At 38.0% G+C, this 22,642-nt stretch overlaps 1 protein-coding gene across 5 annotated transcripts in view; it reads right to left on the reverse strand.

Moving 5' to 3' along the window:
• Positions 1 to 22,642, reverse strand: part of MGLL (monoglyceride lipase) — a 206,573-nt gene that overhangs the window by 125,570 nt on the left and 58,361 nt on the right. For 2 of the 5 annotated variants that reach the window (XM_070738385.1, XM_070738389.1), the window contains exon 2: positions 1,840 to 1,978. In XM_070738385.1, coding sequence (XP_070594486.1) covers positions 1,840 to 1,978 — 139 coding nt within the window. Of the gene's footprint in view, positions 1 to 1,839; positions 1,979 to 2,630; positions 3,601 to 22,642 lie in introns of those variants that run through there. The other 3 variants (XM_070738387.1, XM_070738386.1, XM_070738388.1) reach the window with 3 other exon arrangements.

The raw sequence follows: 22,642 nt of genomic DNA on the forward strand, positions 1-22,642 counted from the left end.
GCAGTTAATGATTAATTAGCATTATAATAGGAACAGGATAATTTTCATAGAAGAAGCTTGTTTTAAGTCTGTATTGGTTCAATAGCTGAATTCTTTAGGAAGATGCCAGATCTCTTGTTACAAGTATTGCCCAAAAGTTTTCCACTGGGCTTGGTGAAGCTACTTTTTATGAAACATGTGGTTGAAGTCAGACCCAAAGAGATGCTTCAAAGACGGTTCCAAATCATATTATCTTTGTCTCCTAGCCTTAGCAGGACTTAGGGAAAAAGTACCTTAATGCATACATCTAAAGCTCACAAAGCCAGGAAAAAAAGACACAAGCTGCTGAAGCTTTTGAAATGACTCTGAAGTTCTATTTTGGAGGGTAACTTTGGGTGCTGAAGAGAACAAAGCACAAAGATTCTTCAGGTTTAGTTTCTAGGTGAAAGGTCAGAGGCTTAAGATGGGCCCTGAATTAGATGAATGGATTTTTTAAGTGAATCATAATACATATATGGAAGACAGCACATTATGGTTAAAAAAACCCAAGTAATTGGGAAAGAACCTATTTTGTTGAAAGGAGCACTTTGATTGGCCTTTTAACTTCTGTGGTTCATAAATGTCACATACCTGTTGAGTAATTGATACTACAAGCTTTTGTAAAACATCCACATACCAGTAGTTAAAATAAATAGTTCAAAGGGTCTTGCAACCTGTCCATAAATTCACAAAAGTGAACTGACCCACCCGCCTAAAAAATCTAGCTGGAGATGACATGCAAAAGATGTTGCACCATATTTGTCACATTGCCATTCTTCTTTTTTAGAAAAATGCTTTTACTTGCATTTCTGTCTTTATCCTCTGATAAATCATTTAGTCCATCCTACAAAGTTTATTAACTCCTCAAGCCAGAATGCTTTAATATCTTCTAAAATAGAAGAATTGCTTTGGAGTAATTATTTTCTAAAATTGGAGATTTCTTCCCAATATAAAAGTTAAAAAAAAAGATTATTCTGAAGAACAATATCACTTTTTATATGCATTACTCGACTCTACAAATAGAACCCAGGGGGGAAAAAGAGAAAATCCAAACAATATCTTCATTCAGAATATCCCAGCCTTTTTGAATTATAAATTACAAGGACAAATATATTATTTCATATGGGATTATGAAAATAGGATTACCTAATGACGCTCCGAGTCCCCAGAGAAGGGCGGCATACAAATCTAATAAATTATTATTGTTGTTGTTATTATTATTATTATGGTTAATCATTTATGTCTTAAATTATTGTAAGCATACTTTGTGTACTAGAGGTCCTCATAACCCTATAGCCAAAATACAGTAGAATGCCACAGCAAATTACAAATTGTAACTGATAAGTAAATAACTTAGAATAAGCTTCACATATATTTTGAATGCAATATCGCCCAACTAAAATACTATTTTAATGCCAAAAGACTGGGTTCATTGTTTCATTTCACTGAACTACAAGAGAACGACAGAAAGAGAGAATTATCTGAATTATCAAACCTTACTCATCTGAGTTGCTTTTACTTATGCATGTAACAAGTCCTATTCTCATGAGTAGGAGGCTGAATGATTAATAACCAGTTCTTCTCTTATTGTTGAAATATACAGGCACTTGGGTGGGTTTAGGAACTGTTACTCAAGAGGAAGATTTCAACCAACTGCTTTAGTTTAGTGCAAATGCTAAAGGATCAAGGTTTCTTTTGCTAAGAGATTGTTTGGGGCAAGGACATTTCTATTATTCCATGGACTGTTGAACAATCAACTGTAGAACTGAATGAACAATGTATTTATCACAGAAAACAAATGCATTGTTAAACAGTGCTCACCTTGGAGCAGCAGCTGGCTTCCAGTACCTGCAGAAAAGATACTGCCCATCAGCATTGACCAAGTGAGGAAGCCCCGGATATGGGATTTTCTGGGGAGTGGACCGTGGGGAATTTTCTTCTGGCATTCTGGCAGAGTGACCTGCAAAACATGGAAAGAAATCAAGACATGCTTTTGAACAGAACAGGTGGAAAGAAGGACTGCTACAGAAGAATCTGCTCAGTAGAAGGAAAGGAGTTAACCCAGAACTCAACCTGTTTTACTTTTCAAAGATATACAGAAACCCAGGCAGCTGCTTTTCAGATAGAAAACTCACTGTGTGAGGCAAATAACTAAGGGGGGAAATTCTCAAGAGGGGGGAAATCAAGAAAAAACCCAAACACCTTTCCACACAGGTTCCTTACTGCCTTTTACCTTCCTTCCCACCCATGTTTATTTACCATCGTTAGAGAAGGAGATCTTAGTTTTGTTTTATTTTTAAAAAAACTGCATTTCTTCTAAGCAGCAAAGCACTGTAAATTGGGATGCTCCTGGATGGTGCCAAGAAGCCAGCTGCATAAAAGATTCATCATCATCTCTCTTTAAAAAAAAAAAAGGAACATATCAAAAGATGAGCACGAGACACCCTGTAATGAGGTGACTGCCACTGTCTTGTTGCTATGATCCTTTCTGACATATTTGGGGAGGGGGGGAGGTTGAAACGCGAGGAATGTTGTTGTTGTTTTTCTTTCTTTCTTCTCTTTTCCAAATATGCCCATACGCACGCACACACAAAGAATAATCGTTAACCAACCTGATTTCATCCTGGGCTACGGTTTTGCATTCCAAAGAGAAGCCGGCATTATAAGTCAAATGCAGTCAGAGAGAGAGAGAGCGGCGCGCGTGCATGTTGACGGCGAAACTGCAGAAGCGCCCTGAACACAGCCAAGCACCCCTAGCGCCTAGAAGCAATCCTTCGCCGTTGCAAAATAAATAAATAAAAAAGGCAGCAAAGGGCTTCGCCGCTGCCAACGGCAAGGCTCTGATCTCCACCGTCCCCCCTTCTCCCCCCCCCCAAGCTGGGATCGCCTTTCGCTCTGCGCTTTTTCTTTTCTCTCCCGAGCCGCCGTTTGGAGAGGAAACTAAAGCCCTAATCAATGTAACCGCTTTCTTGTTCGTTTCATCGCTCCCTCCCCTTCGTCTCCAGCAAATCGGGTATGTGGGCTGGAAGAGGAAGGTGGTGGTGGTGGTGGTGATGGTGGGGGCTGTTTGCAGATGGAAGAGCTGGGGAAGCAACAGTCCCGATTCCTTAGCAGCGGCTTACAAGGCAAACACAACACCCCGGAGAGAGAGAGAGAGAGAGAGTTCTATCAAAGGCACCTTGAACGCACTTAAAAAGCAGAGAGAGGCAGTTAAACGGAAACTTCCCAGGCGGGGCTGGCTTGCAGGTTGCTTTCGAACTAAAATTGCCAAGTAGCAGAGGGATGCGCCCAACGGTCAAGGAACGGGAGGAGGGGTTTCCTTCTCTCGCTCCCTTCCCGGGGAATATATCTGGGTATCCTTCCACTACCTTGTAGAAGAGGAAAATATCCCGGGTGGAAATCCAAGAAGACCCGAGGGTTTATTTTAAAAAACAAAACAAAACAAAACAACAAGGCTGTGCTTGGGGTTCAGGTCCTGCGCGCCCCGCGAACGAAACGAGCAGCCAAGCCAAAAGCTCTGGCCGCCCCGCGCAAGCACAAACGCCAGCCGTGCCCAATGGAAGCGCACGCCGCCTTGCTCTGAGGCTGGGGCAATGGAGGCAAGCCGGGGAGGAGGGAAGGGCTTGGTGACCAGGTGCTGGGAGGAGTTGCGCTCGCCGCCCCTGTGAAAGAGCTGGTGCTGCCAGGCGCCGGAGCGCTCCCTCGTTCCGCGCCGCCTGCGAGAGAACGGCCGAAGCCCTGGAGGTTTTATTCTAAAGCGCAAGCGGAAAAAAATAACAACAACAAAAAAAATCCTGTCAGGGAAGGCAGGCGCGCCGAAAGGAGGAGCGGCAGCGGGAGGCGCTCCCCAGCGTCGCTCACTTGTGGCCGCGCTGACCTTTCTTGCGCGCCAAATTCTTGCACGCCTCGATGGTTTTCTTAGGGTGCAAGGGCGGGTCTTTTTTCTTTTTGGCAGCGCGGACCCCGGTTGCTGAGCGGGACAGGGCGTTGGTCGGGAGGATTTGAGGGAGCTCGGCGCGCTCCCGGAGCCGCCCTGAGTCCCTGGGGAGTCGGGCGGTGTAGAAATATAATTAAATAAATAAATAAAATGGATCCTGGGAAGCGAACAGCTGCCCTCCGTCCCCAGCTACATAAAGCCAGATGCCTCTACCCAGGAGAAGACCAGTGCTGAACCACTGAGGAGAAGGAGGAGGGCGGCTTTACTGGTTCATTACTAAACATTTCCTTTCAGATTTTTATCCTGCTTTTCTTCCATATAGAATTGGTCACCGTGCCATCGACTCACAACTGTTCCTTTAATGACTGTTTGAAGGGCACTGTAAAAAAAAGTGAGTTTTCTCACACTTTACAACTGTTGCAGTGGGCCCTATGGTCAAGTGATCAAAATTTGGCCACTTGGCTACTGGTTCATATTTTTGACCGTTTGTAGTGTCCTAGGAGTCACGTGATCACCTTTTACGACCTTCTGACCAGCAAATCAATGGGGAAGCCAGATTCACTTAACGACCATAGTTACTAATGTAAGAACTTCAGTGATTCACTTAACAACTGTGCCAAGAAGGGCAACACTCACTTAACATCCGCCTTGCTTAGCAATAGAATTTTTCAGATCAATTGTGGGTTGTAAGTCCAGGGCTACCTGTACTCTTTCTTTCTCCTATTTTCCTCACAATCCTACATTGAGTTCAGATTGAGTTGGGCTAAAAATAAATATTATTTTTCTGGCAATTTATAGAATATCTGACCCATCCCCATGGAAATATTTCCCCCCAACAAGATAGGTGTAAAGGCCCTAGCGTCCACTGTGTGACACTATAAATTGCTAGTGCAGAAGAGAGATCATAACATTTAAATGTATCTAAGATTAAAAGTTTGAGAATGTGGAAACCCTCTTTGTTTCAGGACATGAACATCTTCTCAATCTTTGTGAAATAAGATTTTTGGGGAAATTACGCAAAATTACCAGAAATTTTTATTTCACAAAAATCGAGATGATGTTCTTGTCCTGAAAGAAAGAGGGTGTTCACAATTGAGGTGAAACTATTCTCCAGGAGAGTTGACCACATACGTCCTAACCGTAGCGAGGATTGAGTCAAAAGCGGGCTTAGTGACAGAGGCAGTAAATGTCACTAAACAGACTCAATCCTCATTGGCTGACGGATGAGGTCAACCCACCACTATGGCGAATGTTGTATTCAGTCCTGGACATTACCTGGCAATCAAAATGGTAAAAGAATTTGAGCAAGATCCCTTTAAGGAAAGATAGCACAGACTGGGGATCTTTTCCTTATTAAAAAAGGGCAAACAAATTGGAATATAATAAAAAGATATAAAATTACATGTAGTGTTTAAAAAGCAGCTAAGGTATCTTCTTTCTCCCATAATTGTGTAACCAGGCTCAGCTATTAAGCTGAGGTGGGATGAGATTAATAGCAATTCACTCAAGTGAATTCTCTGTGATGGTACAAGATGTTATAATGGCAATGAACCTGTTTAGCCTTCTGGGAGGATTAAACAAATTCATAGAGAATATGTCTACTGATGCCAGCCATGTAAGTTGCTTGAATCTTCAGTCTCAGAGGCAGCAGGCCTCTCAATATGGGTTTTGAAGAACATAAGGTAGGTTCTTCTAACCTTATCCTGTTTGACTTCCCACTGACTTCCAGTTAATGCAGGATATTGTTTCTAATACATACTGTACTTAATATTCAGCATAACTTACTATTAAATACAAGGTATATCGAATTGGATTGTATATCACAGACTGCTAATTATGCCCAGCAAAAAATAAATAGTGGTCCAATAACAGTTTTACATGTTTGAAATAACTCAAAAATAAATAATCAAATTTGATCATCATATGTTTAAGGAGGTGGTAGGGGGTACCGTAACACTACATGGGGCTGCTTTTGGCTAGTCCAAAGTTCTGTTAGGGAGATTCACTACTGAGACAACTCTGCCAGTCCAAAATAAAACTTATCTTAAACTCATTGTGTTGATTTTCATTAGGCTTCTTGAGAGCACAAGAATTCAACAAGTCATTTCACCCTGAAGAATTTGATTGATTTTCAGAACATTTGCCACATCTGTTACAAATTTTTATTGGAATTTTCAAGGTGAATAATTCTTGTTTCACACGATTTTACCATCCCTTGTTCTAAAGTATCAAGTATTTATGAAAATTTTAAAACATTAATTCAAATTTCCCAATAAAAAAATTATCTCCATAAATCCAGACATTCCAAAAGTTGTAAAACATAGGAACAAGCTTTTAGTGTGATAAGGAGCCAGCCTTTTTCTTTTAAATTATCTGTGTTCTTTCTCTTTTCATTTGGATTGTATATTCTATTGACAGCTGATATATGACTTGAAATAAACCAATACCAGCAAGACATTTTTCTTGTTTTCTCTGCTTTCTTAAATTAGAAACCATAAGGTAACACTAGTAATTTAGATAAAATTTCTTCTACCAATTAGGAAACAGAACAGTGAAAACCTATCTTTGGGTTTATGTATCTTCTTAAAGAGAAGTACTGTAATAGAAAGCAACTTGTACTCTGATTTTCCATCAAATTATACTGCATTGCTTATATTCATCAGAAGGAGAAAACTGCTTTAATAAAACTAGTATTATCATATGGTTAATATTCAGGTAGAATATCTGAACAGTAAATTGACAGTTCATAGGAGCCATTGCTTAAAAAACCCATGGTCTTATGGTTAAGGTGCTGGACTTCAAACTAGGAAAGTGGTGTCTGGCATCAGATCTGGCTGGATGCCTTTGGGCCAGTCATGCACACTCAGCTCAACCTACCTCATAGGATGTTTGCTATGTGGAAAATAGGAGCAGGGAGCATTTGTATGCCATAACGGTGAGATATAAAGCAATCACATAGCTTCAGTAATAACTACACCAGGAGTACATTAGTTGTCTCTGAAATATAAATGCTTTATAATGATTTAGAAAAAAATTAAGAAATGTATTTTAAACTTTTTATATCACTTTTTATACCACTCTTAGCCATGATATCAAGCTAGGTATCAAAGCAGGATAAATCCTTCAGGAACACCAACATAGAAATTAGCACAAGTGAATAAGTTAAATCAGAATTATTATAATAAATATTAAAGTGTCTGGATGAAAATATTTTTGCTGGTATAGAATTGAGAGGCTGGCATGCCTTTAGCCGCTGGCTGACATTTGCAAAAGGGGCTGGATCAACATGGCACCTGTTATTCAGGTGAGGGGCGAGGGGTGGTCTCACGCAGCTGTGTGGGACTACCCAGTTGCCTCTTCATGCTTACGCAGAGGCAAAGGGGGAGAGGGGCAGTGCCAAGATACCTATTAAAGGGGCAGCACGCCGCTAGGCCTTCCTTTTTTCCTTGGATCACCCCTCAAACCGCACACCCACCCACCCTCCGCTATGTCCAGTGTGCTATGAAACAGTCACCCACATGGGGGCTGAGTAGGAATTTTTTGCAGCTTGGACACCTTATGTCAAGACTGTTTTTTCACCTACTCCACACTGAAAAGGCAGGAGTGGATTGGTTAGGGGGTGTTACCGGTGTAAATGGTAGACAGGCCAATTAATTCCTAATTTCCCGTTCGGTCACGGGGTTAGCAGGAAGAGGTGGAAAATGCGATGCCAGCAGCAACTGCGTGTTCTCCTCTGGGCATTTTTTTGGTAAGATGATGGACAGCGCCCCTCCAGAAACCCAAGTATCGACCTGATCAGGGCATTGGAGGGGGGCTGCCCTTGGGGCTCACACATGTCATTTCTGGTACTGGGTCAGGATAGTGACCCATTTACTCACGTAATTTCCGGTACCAGGTCAAGATAGTGACCCATTTACTTATATAACTTCCGGTTCCGGGTCATGGCTAGTGAGCCCACCCACACGCTTGGGGTGTGGCTGAGAGTAGGGCGAAGGCTAGCGATAGGTTTGCACTACTTAGTCAAGGAGCATCGCCCATAGTTGCCCAAGTATGTTTTGGCAGGGAATTCCGCCCATTTAGCGACCTCTGCAGGTCTTTAAAATAATAAAGTGACCCATTATAACCCAGATCTGGTGTCTTTGTGTTTATTCTGCCTCTGATGCAAATGATAGACACCAGGAGCATGGCCTATTTCTTTTGGGAAGCAATGATTTGTCAAACAAATGGAGAAATTCCTTGACAATATTTCTAAGGAATAACTAGAAAATAAAAATGCATTTAGACGTTTGAGGCCAAGTTTCAGTTGCTTTAAAAATAAAAGTCAGATCTGTTTATGCTAAAAATATAGGAAAACCCTACAGTAAGCGCTTAAATAGACATATTGGAGTTAAAAACAAAATTCCAAAATTCCTTTGCCTGTGTGTGTTTGTGTGTTTGTTTGTGTGTGTGTGTGTTTTCAGTTCTATTAATAACTACTAATATCAGCCTTTTCAAAACAGTTAGCTTCCCACAAATAGGTTATTCTTTACTGATTTAATTGATTAAAGTACCTCATGCTATCATGAAAAAGCACCAAGCTCTGAATCTGTCCTGTGGGAGAATATGCAAAATTGCCAGAAGAGGTTGAACATGATACTAATAGGAAAAAAAATACAGTGGTACCTCTACTTAATGCATTCCGTGACCAGGTTCTTAAGTAGAAACGTTCTTAAGTAGAAGCAATTTTTTCCATAGGAATCAATGTAAAAGCAAATAATGTGTAAAAACACATTAGGAAATAAATAAAAGCTCAGAGAAAGAAGAGGAGGAGGACAGTTGCTGCCGAAGGAAGAAGGTGAGGAGGAGAATAAAAAAAATCCAGAACTTTAAGGCTTAAAAAAAAGACAGAGGGGGAGTTGAGGCGACGAGGAGCAAGCACCTCCCTCTGTTCCCTATGGGCTACCAAGGCCTCTTTAAGCACCACTTGAAAAGCTCCTCTGGCAGCCCAGAAAAGCCCTAGATGGCCGGATTAAAGGGGGAATGGCAGGAAATTGGCCAGGCCTTTGTGCCCCTCTCGAATTTCCTGAGAAATTTTTCCAGGCTCAGGTTCTTAAGTAGAAAATTTATTTTATTTTTTATTTATTTATTTTGTTCAATACACAATAATACACAATGAAGGTTATAGAGGATATATGAGAAGAAATGTGAGATATAGGAGAGACTATAGGACAGGGGACAGAAGGCACTCTAGTGTGCTTATGTATGCCCCTTACTGACCTCTTGGGAATCTGGAGAGGTCAACCGTGGATAGTCTAAGGGTAAAATGTTGGGGGTTAGGGGATGATACGACAGAGTCTGGTAATGAGTTCCACGCTTCGACAACCCGATTACTAAAGTCGTATTTTTTACAGTCAAGTTTGGAGTGGTTAATATTAAGCTTGAATCTGTTGTGTGCTCTTGTGTTGTGGTTGAAGCTGAAATAATCTTTGACAGGCAGGACATTGGAGCATATGATCTTGTGGGCAATACTTAGATCATGTTTAAGGCATCGTAGTTCTAAGCTTTCAAGATCCAGGATTGTAAGTCTAGTTTCGTAGGGTATTCTGTTATGGGTAGAGGAGTGAAGGGCTCTTCTGGTGAAGTATCTTTGGACATTTTCGAGGGTGTTAATGTCAAAAATGAGGTATAGGTTCCAAACAGATGAGCTGTATTCTATGATGGGTCTGGTGAAAGTTTTGTAAGCTCTGGTAAGTAGTGTGAGATTTCCAGAGAAGAAGCTACGTAGGATTAGATTAACAACTCTTGAGGCCTTTTTAGCGATGTTGTTGCAGTGGGCTGTGGCACTTAGATCTTTAGTTATTAGTATTCCGAGGTCCTTGACCGAGTGGGGATTATCTGTAATAATTTGTTTATTAAGTTCATATTTGAAGTTCTGATTCTTTTTGCCGATGTGTAGGACAGAGCATTTGCTGGTTGAGATTTGGAGTTGCCATGTGTTGGACCAGTCAGAAACCGAGTCTAGGTTTTTTTGTAGAGTAGTTGTGTTATCAGTGGTGTTGAAGAGTTTTACATCATCTGCAAAAAGAACACAGTTGCTTGTGATGAGATCACAAAGGTCGCTGACGTAGAGAATGAAGAGCGTAGGTCCCAGTACGCTACCTTGGGGGACACCGCTTTTAACAGGGACAGGTGTGGATATGGAGCTTCCTATTTTGACTACTTGTTGCCTGTTAGACAGGAATGCAGTAATCCAGCTGTGGAGGGATCCTGAGATGCCATAGGATTTGAGTTTTTGAAGTAGTTTGTCGTGGACCACTGAATCAAAATGGTTCTTAAGTAGAGGCAAAAAATCTTGAACACCTAGTTCTTATCTAGAAAAGTTCTTAAGTAGAGGCGTTCTTAAGTATAGGTACCACTGTATACTTATTTCTCAGGCAGAGCAGCTCCGTTTTGCCAAGGCTCAAGTATAAATTTATTCAATCTTCTCAATCAATTGTTGCTCTTTTTCATCTGATTCTGTCAGAACATTCTACCAAAAACAATTTTATGGCAATTTTTATGAGAATGCAGAAAGCGGAAATAATATGCTGTCACTCCTACTGTGAACTCATTTCCTCAGAAAATCTTCCAAAGTTACAGCACTGGTCTTTCCAGCCAGAATTATGTAAGTATATTTTGATTTAGAAACTTCTGGAGCACATAACTGCTTGGTGAAAACTGTTTATGGCATTTAAAAGCTGAAATGATCCATGAGAGAGCAATCATAAAGGTACATGCATGGATTAAATATAGGAGCACGTTTGTGTGTTTCAAACTAGTCCCCTGTTGCATCCTAAAAACTTAACTATGATTTTTTAAAGAGTACTTTTTGTACAACATACTGAAGAAATGTAAACATAAACTTTTCCAACTTATAATGTAATAATGTAATCTTTAGTTTTGTTTTCAGATGCCTATCAAAATTTAGCAATTTCTGATACCTTAGGAACTAAGTAAAATAGATAAAATAAATTGAAAAACAAAGCACTGTACCCTGGTAGATTGCAAACAAAGTACAATAGCCAAAGAGAGGAAATGAAAATAGTGTTAACAATGCAGAAAGTACTCCCAATGTAATAAATAGTAATCCAAAACAGGTTTTCATCTTTTACAGTAGTTTACATATAAGAATTTAATTTTTTTAAATAAATGGTTAAAAGCAGAATTATTTCATTTATTGTAAAGCTTCAGGAATCTTTAGTTTTTTTGTAATAAAATGGAAGTGTGCAATATTTTTTAAAAAATGAAATATATTTATTTATTAAATTTATTGGCTGCTTGTCTTTACAGGATAACTGGCTTACAATATTAATACTGTACTTTATAAACAAGTAACAATTATAATATGCTAGTAAACTAAGCAATTACAATTAAAGGGAGTACCAGAAAACTTTTTGCATTTACATAAAATGTCTGATGAAATTTAGAATTATAGTGTGCATGTGTCATCAGTTCCTACACTACCAAAGCATTTAGTAACAAAATGGGAATATCAGAAATTCCAAATGCATAAATAGACAGGAAATAGAAAATTATCTCTATAGTGAAGAACATTGAAGTAATTTTGTATAGGGACATATATGCCTATGTGTATGAGTGCATAAATATATACTCACACAGATGCTAATTTTCATGTAGACAGAAAATACTAGATATTATGATTGTGCAATATATAAATTTGAAAAATAAGTTAAAATTCTGGCCACTATACCTCCAAATGGTCATTATAAAACCAAAAAAGGTGTCAAAAAATCTCCAAGGACAGTTAAGAAACACTCTGACAATGTAATGGTATAAGGCAGAAGTCTATAAAATTATGCATAGTGTAGATAAATTAAATAGAAAACTTTGCCCTATTTTACATACTCATAGTTAAATTATAGAACGTATTACAGTATCATTAAATGTGATGGTGGCAAATCTCTCTATAATTTTGTGGATAGCAACTGAACTATTGACGACATGTCCTTTTAAGTTTCCATTAACATCTGGAATATTCAAGTGTATACTTAATTTTTGTTGGGCAAACATTTTAAAAAATAATGTAAAGCATATGGAATGGTGTATATGGATTCCTACTGAATATGTTGTGTAAGTAACATTGTGCTACAAATGTTAAAAACGAAAATCACACTGAGTAAGAATTCCACTTTTGAGTTTGAACAACGGAGGCAAAAGGTATTTTATATAAGGTTGTACATTTTAGGATAAATGTAGTACAGTGATATCTCTACTTACGAATTTAATTCATTCCGTGACCAGGTTCTTAAATATAAAAGTTTGTAAGAAGAAACAATTTTTCCCATAGGAATCAATGTAAAAGCAAATAACATGTGCGATTGGGAAAACCATAGGGAGGGTGGAGGCCCTGTTTCCTCCCAGGAGATTCCTAGAGAGGCCCCACAGAGGCTTCCCCCCGCCTTTTCCTGCCCTGTTTCCTCCCAGGAGATTCCTAGAGAGGCCCCACAGAGGCTTCCCCCCGCCTTTTCCAGCCCTGTTTCCTCCCAGGAGATTCCTAGAGAGGCCCCACGGAGGCTTCCCCCTGCCTTTTCTGTTACAGTTTTCGGAGGCTTGGGTTTGTAAGTGGAAAATGGTTCTTGAGAAGAGGCAGAAAAATCTTGAACACCTGGTTCTTATCTAGAAAGGTTCGTAAGTAGAGGCATTTGTAGGTAGAGGTATCACTGTACTTATAATGCAAGATTACAAGTTATAAAAATCATTATCTCAGTATACCCTGGCCAAAATATGTTGCAATAATATTCTCCTGCATTTACATGTTTTCCACTCAATATTATATGTTATGGCTATTCTTTTTTTCTTTTTTTTTGCATCTTTGCCCATTCTATATAAACCTCTTACCCTTCTTAAGAATCCTGGACATATAAGGAATGTAAACATTAGACTTTGTGTACTTTTGATTAACTCTCTTACGGATACAACTTTTATTCTTTGGCTTAAATGTAGATGAAATTAATAAGAAGCAAATGACTGACAGTCTGTATTCATTCTGATTTAAATCTTGAAACAAAAAGACCACCTGAGGAAGAAGTGAGTAATCTCAATGGTGCAAGGTCAAGTCAAAACATAGATATTCAGGTCAGCCATAGTCGCATACTCAGAATTCCAAACAGCTATGTGCCAAGAACAACAGATACATTACATGTTCTTCCAATTATGGACTTTGCGTAATCTCAATGCTAAAAAAAGAAATAACATTTTCAGTCCAGAAATGGCATGTTTGCATATAATATGTTTAATTGGGTTATATGTTCCTCTTAATTCACCATGCACAGAAATTTGGTTTCCTAGTAAATAATTAACTACAATACAAATGCCTACAAATGACTGAAAATCAGTTGGATAGCATGCGCATGCGCACCGCAGCTGACATAGGGCAACACATTGCATACCCTCCGATATGGCTCCACGTACAACCTGTGTGGCATGCCATAGGCTCACCATCACAGCAATAGAGCAAATATCTGTCTTCTATCATCCTTTCTAAACTCTAACACACCAACAGCATATAGGCTTGTAGTAATACTAACTAGCACCAATTAATTTCAGTTAAAAATCAGATTACACATAGACCTCTAATCTACGTATATGTCTTCTCTAGTCTGATGCTAATATATTGGTTGAATGAAATATTCTTTATCAGATATTCTAATGTCTTACTGTTTTTCTTTTTAAAAAATAGTCTTAAGCAGCATAGGGAGAACATGGCATTTTCTTATTCTAAGTTCATTGATGTGCTGCATGTTATTCTCAATGAGGAAAAAATAGTTTGGGCTTGAGAATTCATAAAATTTAAAATATATTCAAAACCAAGTAAAGATTATAAATCTGTCTGGTAGTATATGAAAACAAAACAAATGAAGTAAATTACATAATCCACCCTGTGCTCACTGCAGAACTGATGGGAATACAAAAATCAAATAAAATATTGTTTTCTCGTTATAATGATTGTGACTATGTTTTAGATACAAAATTTCAAAAGGAGTTTTCCAGTTTTAGGATTCCAATAGAATTTAAACCTTTTGCATATTAAGAATATTCTAGATAAAAATAAGGCATTACCATAACTAAAATATTAATAAAACCTTACAAATAATTATGTACTAACTTGGAACAAATTAAATATGGAAATGAAGAAAATTGGCTTCAAAACATTTCAATATTTTAGGCAACTTGCTGTGATTAAAATGTACATTTTTGCATGGCTCAACTTTTAATTTCTTCCCAGTAGTAATTTCAGATCAGGCTTTAACACATTGGCAGAGAAAAATAGAAATCTTTTGTTCCCATGCACAAAAACTAACAGTAAATAAAAGGATTTTAGATAAATCTCAGAAATAGGAAGCTGGGGTATGCTCAGTTTATTAATATATCATCAAGCAGCACAGTTAGGGTATATGTTACTATTATTATGGAAGAGTCTTCTAAACAATGGATTCATATTTAAATTATGTTGAAACCAGATAAGTTTATAAATCAGTGGGGGGTTTTACCCAAAATATTTTTTTCTAGAATAAAACAGATTGAAAATATTTTTACCACAGCAGCTGATCAAACTGACCAAACTCTTCTAATACAGATAGTCCACGACTTACAACAGTTCATCTAATAACCGTTCAAAGTTGCAACATCACTGAAAAAAGGGACTTATGACCATTGTTCATACTTATGACCACTGCAGCATCCCCACATGATCAAAGTTTGGGAGCTTGGCAACTGAGTCATACTTTATGATGGTTTCAGTGTCTTGGGATTATGTGATCACTTTTTGACTGACAATATTTCAGTCAAAAGTCAATGTGGAAACTATTTACTTAACAACCATGTTTTGTAATGTAACAATTGTGGCAGGAAAGACTGTAAAATGGGGCAAAATTCACGTAACAAATGTCTCACTTAGTATCCAAAATTTTGGGCACAATTGTAGTCATAAGTCAAGGACTACCTATAACAGTGATGGCACAGGTGCTACAGGTGGCACGCAGAGCCATATCTGCTGGCACACAAGCGCTTGCCCTAGCTCAGATCAACATGCATGCGTGTGCCAGCGAGGTGATTTCTGGGTAACACAGAGGCTCTACAAGGGCATTTTTGGCTTCCAGAGAGCCTCTGGGTGGGATGGGGGAGGGCATTTTTACCTTCCCCCAGCTCCAAGGAAACCTTTGGAGCCTGTGGAGGGCAAAACACTAGACTCAGAAGTTGGGAAACAGGTCATTTCCAGCTTCCTGTGGGCCTCCAGGAGGTGATGGAAGCTGTTTTCACCCTCCCCAGGCATTGAATTATGGGTGTGCGCACTCACACATGTGTAATAGTGCACATCCACACTCTTTCAGCACCCGAGGAAAAAAAGGTTAGCCATCACTGACCTATAACATGTATTAGCATAATTATAATGGCTTGGCTAAAATAAAATCTTTTTAGGATTATAATTTTTATAAACTAAAAGATTTTTCTATTAAACCTTTCAATAAAAATAAGATTGAGCAATGAATTGATAAATTACCTCTGCTGGAATCAACTTAAATATCTTTTGGGCAATAGAAATATTAGAGATTCAGCAACATGACCCAATATCCATTTCAATAACTTAATAATTTATAGGTTATTCTTGAAATCACAAATAGGGGATCTATCATGTGGTTTAAAGCAAAGCTTGTGTAACTGATCTTGATAATCCCATACAGGAGATAAATTGGCAGAAGTTATGGAAACTGAGTGAATTCACTTCAACTTCAGTACAAGGATAAGAAATGTTTTGGAAGATTACATATTGTTGCTATTTGACTCATGTTAGGGGAAATTGTTCTTCCAAATGTTGGAGAAATTGCCAAAAAACAGGACTTATTTTTTTCATTTGTTGTGGTTATGTGATAGTTACACCCATATGACACAAACGTTTTAGGAAATTAAGTACTACCTCTAAAAAAAAGAATTGAATACTGCCCAGAGCTAGGCTTACTGTATTTATTTATTTATAGGACCAAATTTTAAGCTTAAAAATAAGAAACTTATTTATTTAATCTTAGCTGTCAAAATATTAATTCTGCAACATTAGAAAACTCTAGATAATACACCAACTGAGTTGTGACTTAATAAATCCTCTTCAATTGCTACATTTTAAAAAAAAACTTAACTTCATGAGACATCAGAGGCAGAACTGCAATTTTATCCAAATTGTGGATGTATTTTATAGTTTATCTCAATAGACTATAATCTGCTGTAATTTATAAATAACTAGTTTTCATATATATAGTACCTGTCTCTATTACACAATAATAGATTTCCTTGATATCTTCCATATTTTTCTGTTTGTTTTCTCTTTGATGAATTTTTGATTTATGTAAATGAAATTATCTGATTTGTTTGGTTAAAACTAATAAAAAGTTTTAAAAAATGATTGTGGCTATGAATGTGAAAATCCTAAATGGAATATTCAAAACAAAAAGAGGGAAAAAAGTAAGTAAATCTTCATGTCTCAGGTTATCTGCTGCCAATTAATAGATAAAAGTACCTGCCTTGTTATCAGCAAAATGAGATGAGTGAAAAGAGAAATTCAGCTAAGAATCTTAGACCGGATTTAAAAGGCACATGGAAAGTAAGTGGAACCATTCATAATGGTGTTGCGTGAGTCTATTAGCAGATTGAATGCTCTGTGGAATTGAGATGAATTTACTACACACTTCGTCTTGCAGAGCCAAATTCTTTCATGCATATAAACAACACACCTTAATCTCACTATATTTGTACAACTACAGTGAATTAAATTTGTATGTGATGGAATAATGAAGTCAAAGGGAAGGAATGCTTTTATTCAACTGAAAATAATTTGAGGAAATCACGGGGTGTTCAGGAGAAATTGGAAAAGCAACGGAGAAATGGGAATAAGGGATAGACTGAGGATCTTCCAAGGGCAAAGAGAACACTCCTCAGATTGCTTTAATAAGGGATTATTTCATTTTGACATTCATGGGTAAATAGACTAGCAAGATCCTTCTGCTGTAGTTCACTGAAGCAGCCTGTTTAATTGCAAAGAGGTAATTTGATTTCTGAAGTGGGTTTAATCAGATGTATGTGGCAAGCCATTTGTAATTTTGCGGAATAGGCTCTTGAAGATCTGCTTCACTGATCATAACAGCAGCAATAAGAAAAGAAGCAGCACCAGCAGCGATATTATCAAATATGGAAAATATCAAGTCAGAATGAAAACTGCCAGTCAAATGTCCACCACTGACCAGAAAACTACAGGAAGGCAAGCACCCACCTACTTATACACAGAGGCAGACACAGATCAAGGGAAGCTGCCTTTGGTCCATTAGATCCCCCTAGCCTCAATTTCCAGCATTTCCATCCCCTTCCTGGGAACTGAAAATTGTCCACTTAAGAAGCACTTCTGATAGAAGGCCCAAAAGCAGTGAAATGCCCTGTTGCCACATTTCGTCTTAGTTGATGGATACTTATATGCCAGCACTCACTCTATACATGTGTGTGGAATTAAGGCCGATTAGTTGTTTTTGTAGAAAAACAGGTTTCCCTTTGACCTTAGTTTTCCCATCAATCAACACACATGAATTGAACTGGAAATTGGTAAGGAGACAGCTAAGATTCTTTAGAAAGATCTGCTATTTCCACTTTTAGAAGATTGGCTAGTAGTGGTAACAAATCTGGTAGGGACTGAAAAACAAAATGAATGACACAGGATCAACAGTAGTCATCTATCCTGCTTGAAATGTAGTTCTGAACCCTTTCAAAAACTCTTGAGTAAATACATTGTTACAAATGTTATGAATGAAATAGAAGTATATACACACACACACAAATAATGTATTTATATTGTGATGTATATTTTATTTTTCTAACTGTTAATATTAAACAATATTTAATATTTAATTTAAGTTTAGATTGTAGTTTTTTATATATTATCGGCTGGAATGAACAGAAGTAATGTGAGAAATCATTTACTTCAGCAAAGGAATCTCTATCAAAGATTAGCTTAGCTTGCTTAGTTCAAATGAATTGGAATGCGATCTTGTCCAATTCCAACCAATTTTAATTACACTTCTGCAAAGAAAGCTAATGTATTAATTTCGAGGATTTTTCCACACAGCCTTCCCCAATCTGACGGTAGGCAATACTGTCTTGGATTATTTTTTTATGTTTGTTCATGGCATTCTTCCCTATCCAAAATGTACTATAGTTGATGTACTGTAGTACTCAGGGAAACACTACTAAGGTTTGAGCACTAGAGGGCAGAGTAATAATTTCACCTTGTCAAGGGTATCAATCATCTACATCTTCAGGAATGTGTTTTTGTACACCTCCCTTGTGATTTTTCTCGCATTTCCTTTCCCATCAAAGGCTTTTAAATTGATTTGCAGACACTTCCTGGTTGAGACAGTAAACACCTCCACCCTGTCCCAAATGCTGGGGGAGGAAGGCAGGACTAACCGGAAGTGCGTGCAAGTGAGATCTTAATCTCTTCATTGTGAATTCAGAAAACATACTCAATAGATCTGTTCTTCGATGGCAATTCCCTCGCTGCTCTGAACTGGCCTTGTGAATCCTGAGTCTCTGTCAGTCATTTCATTACCAGAAAAATGTTCTGCAGCCCATTTACAATTTCATTAAAGGAACAGCTGATGACCACTTTCAGCTGTGTAATTTTGTTGATCTATCGCCCAACGTTGTACTTCATCTCTAAGTCATAATTCTTATTTGAAGGCTCATCACTAATTTCTCAGAGCAAGGGCTCAATTGCTCATATTTCACAGTCATCTTGTTCTAATTCTCCTAAACATGCTCAGGTACAGCACTGGGACCCATACATTGATAAAATCATAGTGGGTAAATCAGCTGTTTCATTGAAATGCCTATGGGGAGACACAAATAAGTTAGTAAATTTGGCAGCACATCTTGTATATTAAGGTGGGATCAGCAATCGTTTTAGGCAATTCATTTTTATTTTACTATCAAAACGGCAACATTTTGGCTCAATTTGTCTGGTGAGCATCTTCACACTTTGTGTCTTGTGATGACATCATCACCACCATCATATTCTTTATGATCATCATTTTACCCATTGTCCATCCACTGCAGGATGAAGGTCTCTTCTGTACCTTATTTATTTATTTATTTATTTATTTTATTGGATTTGTATGCCGCCCCTCTCCGCAGACTTGGGGCGGCATACAACTCCGCAGACTCAGGGCGGCTAACAACAGCAGTACAACAAAATCCAATACTAAAAAAGCAGTTAACCCATAGGGTCCTGAGCTTGCTTTTGCCAGTTGGGTCTGCAACACTTGCTGATGCTGTTGATCCATGGTTTTGTAGGTCTCAGATTTCCATAACAATGTCAATCTTGCTAGACATTTTTTTAAAAAAAATTGAGGTAATTATGAGATTTCTCCATTATAGGGGTGTCTCTCTAGTGGTTATAATATGGGTCAAATGTGCACCACATGACACCACGGTCTGCATTTCCTCAGTCTAACTTGTTCTAATTTACCCATTGCTGGTAGATTCAGCAAAGAAAACAGTTACGTAAAAGAATTGCGAAGGGAGAAAGCAGGCACTTCTGACTTAAGAAGCTATAGTTACTCTGGCAGTTTATCAACCTAAAACCGCTTGAATATTTCCCCTTGCTTTTCCCTTCCTCTGAAGAGAGGAAGCAAATCAAGAGAAAGGAAAGCCTTTAGCTGGAAAGAGAGTCTTGCTTCTGGCTGAACCTTTTCTTTCATCTTCTGGCAGCTTCTCTTCCTTCAATAAACACCGGAAAGCTGCAGCAGGAGAAGGGGGGAAAAGAAGCCCAGTCAGCAGCAAAACAATGCCATGCCTCCTTTTTTAAAAACAAGGACCTTTTATTTCTCCTCTCTCAGTTTCCTGGAACAGGAGAACAAGGTGGGTCAGACTCAGACCTCTTGACCCTTCCCTGCTCCTGGGATAGACGTGGGAAGGAAACCTTGGGAATTCTAAGGAATGAAGTTTGGCCTTACCCTCCCATCCACCACCCACCCCAGCCAAGGCCACAAAAGGAAGCCCACTTCCTCATTCTGAAGCCCATGAGAATGCTTGAGAAAAGCTGTCAGAATGTCTGAAGGTCCTGCACAAGGGTAGGATGAGAAGTAAGTAAGTAAGTAAGTAAGTAAGTAAGTAAGTAAGTAAGTAAGTAAGTAAGTAAGTAAGTAAGTAAGTAAGTAAGTAAATAGATAAATAGATAAATAGATAAATAAATAAGTTTGTTTGTTTATTATTTATCCCCCCCAGGGATCAGGACTGCCCCCACCCTCCTTGCCTTTCGTAAACTTCTTAAAACCCACCTCTGTCGTCAGGCATGGGGGAACTGAGACATTCCCCCCCCCTTGCCTATGTAGCTGTATGTATGATATGTTTGTGTGCATGCTTTTTTATATATTGGGGTTTTTTAGGCTTTTTAATGTAAAATTGTTATTTTAAACTTTAATATTAGATTTGTTACTGTATATTGTTTTTATCATTGATGTGTCTGCGGAGAGGGGCAGCGTACAAATCTAATAACTAATAATAATAATAATAATAATAATAATAATAATAATAATAATAATAATATACCCATACAACGAAATTCACATGACACCTAAAGACCAGTCCCAACACATGTAACAGTGTAAAAAAACATGCCCCACCCACTACAAATTCACTACCCTGAACCACAACAGACCAAGTAATACAAAACAATTAAAAGTCATACCACACGTTTTCTGAATAGTTTTTTTTTATCCCAGAGCTATATTTAACAATGAACTAAAGGGTCACCATCAGTGAGCTGTTGGACAGTATTACTTGTCCAACAGCTCACTGATGATGACCCTTTAGTTCATTGTTAAGTTAAATATAGCACTGGGATTTTAAAAAAAACTATTCAGAAAATGTGTGGTCCGAGTTTTAATTGTTTTGTATCTTCTGCCAAAATGCAACAGTTCAAAAAGATTATAAGCAGGGTGAGAAGGATCTTTGAGAATGTTATGCACCTTCTTACAACAGTGAGATGCAAAGATATCATCCAGGGCGGTTAGCTGGAGCCCAATGATATTCTTGGCAATTTTAATAATTCTCTTAGAGCTTTTCTATCCACTACAGAGCTGCTCCCATACCGAGCAAGAATGCCTTATGTCAGGACACTCTCAAAGGTGCTGCGATAGTGGGACAACAGTAGATGCTTAGATTTGTCTTCCTGAGCATTCTCAGGAAGTACAGCTTCTTTTGTGCCTTCTTCACAAGCATGTTGACATTCATAGTCCATGAGAGATATAAGTACCCAGAAATTTGTGAGAGATATAAGTACCCAGAAATGAGAGATATAAGTACCCAGAAATTTGAAACTACCAACCCTCTCTACCTCCTCGCCATTTATGTGCAATGGTAAATGTTCATCTTTCTTCCTCCTGAAGTCAATTATCAGTTTGTTAGGGTTTTTTGGTGTAAATGTAAGATTATTTTCTTCACACCACAATATGATCTCTTGTACTTCATTTCTATAAGCAGACTCATTGTTCTTATTAATGAGCCCCACCACTGTCGTATCGTCTGCAAATTTAATAATTGCATTGGTGTTATACAATGGAGTGCAGTCATGTGTGCACAAAGAATAACTCTGGAAGGCTACTGTGCTTAGTATCTGGATAGAAGAATGATGAGATCCCATCCTTACTGACTGTGGCCTATCTGTCAAAAAATCCTTTACCCACAAACAAATCCTCCGGTTTATACCCAAATTAGAATAGAATAGAATTTTATTGGCCAAGTGTGATTGGATACACAAGGAATTTGTCTTGGTACATATGCTCTTAGCGTACATTTATTTATTTGTTTGTTTGTTTGTTTGTTTGTTTACTTACTTACTTACTTACTTACTATATAGGATTTGCAAAAGAAAAAATATACATGTATTTGTCAAGAATTATGTGTTGCAACACTTAATGATTGTCATAGGGGTCAAATAAGCAATGAAGAAACCATCAATATTAATAAAAATCTTAGGATACAAGCAACAAGTTACAGTCATACAGACATTTTACAGTCATATGTAGACATTTTAAGAAACAACCTGTTGGGTAAAATGGTGTTGAAAGCAGAGCTATAATCCACAAACAACAGCCTTACATAAGTTCCCTGTTGTTCCAAATGATTCAATACAGCATGGAGAACAATAGACATAGCATCACCAGCTGATCTATTACTCCTATATGCAAGTTGGTGCGGGTCCAAAGTAGATGGAAGACTAGCCTTAATATACAGTAACTCAACACCAATCTCTCAAAACGTTTCATGACAACAGATGCCAAAGCTTTTGGTCTATAATCATTAAGGAACACCACTACCATCTGCTTTTAAAAAGAAATGTGGATTTATCATTTATCTAAAATGGTATAGGGTGTGATGGTGAACCTATGGCATGTGTGCCACTTGTGACATACAGAGATTGATTGATTGATTGATTGATTGATTGATTGGTTTGTTTGTTTGTTTGTTTGTTTGTTTGTTTGTTTATTTATTTATTTATTTATTTATTAATTAATTAATTAATTAATTAGATTTGTATGCCGCCCCTCTCCGAAGAGGGCATGCATATATTTGCTGGCATGCAAGCAGTTGTCCTAGTTCAGCTCTAGCTTG

The sequence above is a fragment of the Erythrolamprus reginae genome, chromosome 2 (genome assembly GCF_031021105.1).
Source record: "Erythrolamprus reginae isolate rEryReg1 chromosome 2, rEryReg1.hap1, whole genome shotgun sequence".
Taxonomy (NCBI): Eukaryota; Metazoa; Chordata; class Lepidosauria; order Squamata; family Dipsadidae; genus Erythrolamprus; species Erythrolamprus reginae.